The sequence below is a fragment of the Phacochoerus africanus genome, chromosome 4 (assembly GCF_016906955.1).
Source record: "Phacochoerus africanus isolate WHEZ1 chromosome 4, ROS_Pafr_v1, whole genome shotgun sequence".
Taxonomy (NCBI): domain Eukaryota; kingdom Metazoa; phylum Chordata; class Mammalia; order Artiodactyla; family Suidae; genus Phacochoerus; species Phacochoerus africanus.
In genome coordinates this window covers 101465306-101471305 of record NC_062547.1, presented here as the reverse complement: position 1 = coordinate 101471305, position 6000 = coordinate 101465306, and the positions used below count along the sequence as shown (strand labels likewise).

Sequence of the window (6000 nt, the reverse complement as noted above, 5' to 3'; positions counted from 1 at the left end):
TTATTGTGAATTGTGAAATGTTTATTTTAGAAACACATAAAACTAAAATGCATACTTTATTCCAACAGCCTACAGAGAACGAAACAGGAAGCTACATGTTTATAAGTGCACATTTGCATTAGTATTCTTGCCATGATTGTAAGACCTAGAATACCTAGAATAGAGGACATTACATTTCGATTTGAAAAAATATTTAAAAGTTTTTACATGTACAATATAAATAAATAATATCACTTTTAAAACAAACAAAAAGATCAATAAAAGTAGCGTATACCAAACAAAACTATTTTTTACTATTGAGTCCAATTCTATGCACTGGATAAAGAAGCCTATACTAGTTTTGGATAAGTTAAGTGCTTTTCAATTAGCAAGGATGCAAATTCTGTCAATAAATAGATAAAATTATTATTTGTTAATAAACTAGGAAGTCCACAATAAATGACAAAGCAAGCTGAGCAGGTTTAGAAGGTTGACCCACATTTTTTGGCATCATCATGAAAACTCTGTGACTGACCGACACATCATTTCCAATGTCACCAATAAGGCCTCAGTGTGTACTCCAGGACATGTTTTTAAATTCTCAGGCAGTTCCTTAAGAATATTTGGGAGCTTCTGCAATGTCTTTGTATTTCTAGCATAAAGATCCAGTAACCAGTCAGTATGAGCACTAGGGGTTTCCTTATAATTCTGACAAGCCATAAGAAGCTCATTTAGATGAGTCAATCCTTTGAAAGCTAAGAAGAACTCTGAAGACAAATCAAAAATTGAACAAAAATTCAGTAACATCCTACTAAGTAAAAATGAGCCAAATTCAAGTTGCTGGTGGTAAAAATGTTTCTCTGCTTGTGCGTGAAAGTTCTCCACGGTATCTTCTATTTTTGTAATAGCAAATAGCTCTTCCTTGATTTGGGATGATACATAATCCAAGGGTAATTCCCCCTTGGAGTTCCTCTGTTGTAAAAGCACTGGGCCTATGAAAATGAAAATGCAAAATGTTAAGAGTAAAACATTTTTATTTTGGCAGCTCAACAGTCATTTTCTCTCATTTCTCCCAAAGCATTCAAGGCTCAGTTTACAGTCATATTTTCTATTAATTCATATTGACATAATTAACTGGCTATATATATACTAACTGCCTAATATAGGTGCATTAAAAAAAATTCTAGTCAATTGCCTAATGAAATTTGCCTATAAGTACATGCCTTAGTTCAATAAAAATTATATACGGTTATAAATGAAAATTTTTTTTGATAAGCTCATCTTAGAATAATCAGTGCTTCTGGAAGAAATTAACAAAATACATTTATCTTAAATTATGTATAAAAGTCTTAAAGATATTTCATAACAGCACCAAGAGGAAAAAGTACTGTCCCCCTTCCATTGTTAAGAGGTGATGGCAGCAGTGCAAACTGCAAAATCTTGCCCAAAGTTTATCATTATCCTTGCTTATGTTCAATTTTTACTACACGTAACTGAATCACAAAAAATAAACATTAACTGCTCTTAGTCAGACTTAGATTTCACCCATCTATGCTAGCTAAACCCATCTAACTACCTACATACAAAGTAGTGAAGATAAGAGTTTATCCCCTGGGTAGTAAAAGATAATATGGGAGGGGCAAACAACAACTCAGTATTTGGTCACAGAGCAAAGTACAAGAGTATTCTGTACCTGTGCCAGTCAAATCCTGTAATTATTTATATACTCTGCCAAGGAAATGTTATAAGGAATATAAGTTTTAGTATTAGCAGACATAATAAGAAGATTCTACTACATAACACAGGTCACACTGTCAGAGAGAGTAGAGATTATAGCTGCTAAAACTCTTACATGATCAACCTGATCAGGCATATGTAGTGGCCTACATACAAAATGTATTTAATATAAAAGACCAACCAGTAATGATACATGATTAATGTAAAGTTTATGGAAAAAGACAGTACTAAATCAAAATTATGTTTTTTTCATTATGTTGATATTTCAAAAAAATGTTTCAGGTTACTCCTGTTTAAAATATACAACAAATTATGAAGACAAGATACCACAAGTAAACAAAGGTTTTAGAAACATAAATAAATTATTTAAATTAATGCTCTCAAGACTGAGCAACTCACAATGAAGAGATGATGTAGTTTCTGCAATGACAGTGTCAAATTATTTGATGGGTCCAAACCCAGATCATAACTCAGAGAAAGATAAGCTGTATGATTGCCAAAGGACCTTGATAAATGCAAGTACAAGTAGATTTGCTCTTAGAACAAGGAACTCATCAATTTACTATATTTCACCAAGGGTCTTAAAAAATTTCACACCGGTTAGTATAATGCCTTCTTATGAAGATTTGGACTTCATACAATCACAGATTTTATCATTTAGACCACTTGAAGCAAGGTCAAATACTGGTTGGAATGTCAGATACAGAGTTGTAGGAAAATAGAATATTTAGGAGACAGAACAGTATGGTTCTGTAAACATGTAATACTAAAAAAATATTACAAGAACTAAAAAATATATTGATTATGAAATGGTGTCAGTAAGAAAGACACACTAAGGCCTTTAGGGGGCAGGAGAAGACTATAAATAACCAAACATGTTAAACTACCGTACACAGTCTTTCTTAGATAAATAAATGATAGCAAAAAGTCCTCTGAAGAAAACACACTATTTACTTGCAGAACCAAATAGCTTTATTTGAGAAAAAAATAATTTAAAATTTCAAGTTAAAATTAGTACAAATAAATTATACAAATCTGTATTTCTACATTATAAGCTAGTCATCAGTTCTCCTTTGTTTTTCCTTTTAAAATATAAATCTGTTTTGAATATTTTGATATAATATTTGTATTTTCAGTTCAGATATATAAAAAGCATCACTGAGTTTGGGGTTGGAGGGGTTCTGAAAGCAGAGATCAGATTGGAAAGCAAGAGAAATAAGCGGTAGATGAATATTAAGCTCAAGTTTCTTCCATCACAAAACCCCTGCACAACCATTTGGAAATCCTCCTACTTAATTGACTACAAAATGTGAATGAAAAAAAAGATATTCTAAGATATCTTTTTCTGTAGTCTGTAAAGAAATGACTCATTAAAAAATAACTGAGTTAGCAGTTATATACAGGAAATGAAACAAGGCTGAAAAATCCAAGTATTCACAATCGAACATTAACATCACTTTATTTATAAGCTTTCAGAAATGGCTGGTTTACAGACATTATGCAATTTAAGTAAAAGGATTAATATTAAAAACTAACACACCCAATTCAAAATACATTCTCATAATAAACCTAAATAGGCTTAGTAACACAATAAATAAATAAATACCTATTATGAAAAGGCTTTTTTTTTAATCCTTAGTAATAAAAGGTGCTTATGTTCTAAGAGACTTCTCATCTTTACTTTTTCATTAACATGTAATAAAGGCATCTTTCCTTAGAGATCTTAAAATGTAAGATGCCTTCTACCTCAGAGATTCATCAAAAAAGTGGCTAATTTATCATAACACGTTTAGCATAAATGCACTCACCCCCATGCTGGAGTAGCAGCTTGCCAATTTCTACATGTCCGTTTGACAGTGCATCATGCAAAGGAGTCACCCCATCCACTTGAGTGAGCAGATCTACCTCTGGACAACGTTGCAAAATTTCCTGGACACACACTGTGTTGCCATAGTTACAAGCTTCATGCAAAGGCGTCCAGCCAGCATTGTCTAAATTAGAAATCAAGGCAAATTTTAAAACAGCAAAAGTAGGACTTTTTAGTAGTGAAGTACTGATATTCTACTTTATCAGTGTAACTTTCTAAGTGCCTCATATACAAATAGAATGCTTTGATAAAAATGACTAGGGTATAGGTCATATTTCTAACTGTAAGAAAAACAAAGTAAAAACAATTTAAAAATACTGATGTTGAGATCTGATCAAAATATAGACACCAAAAATGGTTCTGCACTATTAAAAATAATATACAATGATTTTATTGGTTTTGCTACTAGCAATATTTTAAAGATATGTTACGTAAATATACTTAAATGATTTTTCTTAATGTTGGCATTAAACTATTTAATATTATAAATATTAAGATATTGGCTTAGACCACAAAGATTGAGAACTTACCTTTAACATTGATGTCTATTCCTGGCATAGAAAGAAGAAGAATCAATTTCTCCACTTGGTTATTTATGCAAGCTCTATGGAGGGCTGTTTCTCCTGCCATAAAAAATTAATAGATTATTCCAGAGAAGACAAGATACCAACTAAAGAAAATAATCAAAGGGCATGAACTAGGAGATCTGGCCCCATGCCAGAAAATTATTTATTGAGTCTTCCTTTTAACTGGTTTAAACATTTCTCACATTTTAAAAAAGAGGGGGTTAGAGAACCCCACCAATCTGTAGGGCTTCTTCATTCTATCAGCAATTCAGCAATGAAATTCTACTGCAGAAGGTTTAACACAGGCATTGTCTCCCCCTAGTTCAAGGTTTAAAGCTTCAATCCTGCTATAAAACCCCCAAATGATCAGAGAACACCAAAAATACTGGGTTTTGCAGCAATAAAAGTTTAGAGTGCAATTGCCCTCTCTTAAATTTATTCATGAACCTACGTTAAATGTATGGCTCTTTTTTATACAGCATTTATAGCTTAATTCAAATGAATGTTTCTGGCTAAGCACGAGTGCCTCTACACACTCAAGTGTAATTCAGAACTTCAAATCCATTAACAGATGGTTTGCTGCTTCTCAATAGGCTGTCTGGCTTGGCTGCAGCAGCACAGAGAAGGAGAAATGGGGGAAGCTTAATATAAACACACACACACACACACACACACACACACACACACACACGAAAAAATTTCCTAGTACCACTTAAAGCTGAACAAGAGCAACAAATAGAATGGCAAAGTCTTTTCTAGGAAGGGTGCAATTTGTGTCTGCTGCCAAAAATTGTCCATATTCATCTCTGCCATAACCAAATTAATAAGATGTATGTGATAATTTGATGTAAAAAAAACCTGACGGCTTAAAAAAAAAATACTGAATCAAACTCTTTCTTGCTATAAAATGCTAAGTAGCACATCTTTCAAGTGTTGAGTTTTAAAAATTATCTCTAACTTCCACCAAAACATTTCTTTTACGATCACTGAAAAGATTGTAAAGTTTTCCTCTCCTGTTTCTCAATTCTCTTCCCCCTTCCAAGTTCCTTCTGCTGTTCTACAGCCTAAAGTCATTCATATTCCTTTTACTTTCTGACACAATAAACAAAGAAAAGGGGCCCTGTTTAGTGAAATTAATATCTGATTTCTCATTTAACATATTTTCATATTTTGAGCCAAATAGGCAGTGATTCTGAGTTTGTAATATGCTATTATGAACTTATGTTGAAAGATTATAAAAGCTTGGTGTCATAATGGTAATATTTGTATTAAAAATGCAATAGAGCTCATGAACAAGAGACTTAACAATTTACTTAGGCCATATATAGACTCTTGGAAGGTAATTTATAATTTTGAGTTAAGAGGTACCTAAGTAAAAGAAGTGCCAGAGTGAATTATTACAACGCTATTCTTGTTACTCCATCCCTTTAGGTACTTAGGTTCCAGTATAGTTAGAACCAAAAGCCAAACACATTTCATAGTCTGGGCTCAATGCCTGGAAGAAAAGAGTCCATATGCCTAACACAGCTATGTAACATAGCCTACTTCTCATTCTTTGTTCACAAAACGTCTAGGACTGAAAGAGATGAAGACTGAATTATACTTTCAAATCACAAGACACTGATCCTAAGCAGCACAGGTTGAGGTGGAATAGAAAAGTAAGGCAGGCAAGTCTGGAGTGAGCTCAACATGAGCTAAACAATGTTTAATATTTGAAGAGGCAGGTAAAGAAAAAAAAGGAAGGAATATTCTATTACACTGGGTATTAACAATTACTTTTTTTTTTTTTTTGGTAGAAATGGCAGTTCAAAAACATAATATGCTCTCCAGGAAGGTATTTCCTGGACTTAG

General features: G+C 32.7%; 1 protein-coding gene across 2 annotated transcripts in view; it reads right to left on the bottom strand.

The window, feature by feature from the left end:
* Nucleotides 1-6000, bottom strand: part of SLF1 (SMC5-SMC6 complex localization factor 1) — an 82902-nt gene continuing 76902 nt past the window's right edge. For both annotated transcript variants that reach the window (XM_047778301.1, XM_047778302.1), the window contains exons 19-21: nt 4114-4206; nt 3525-3707; nt 1-971 (exon numbers count right to left, since the gene is read on the bottom strand). In XM_047778301.1, coding sequence (XP_047634257.1) covers nt 493-971; nt 3525-3707; nt 4114-4206 — 755 coding nt within the window. In that variant the 3' untranslated portion in view covers nt 1-492. The remainder of the gene's footprint in view (nt 972-3524; nt 3708-4113; nt 4207-6000) is intronic.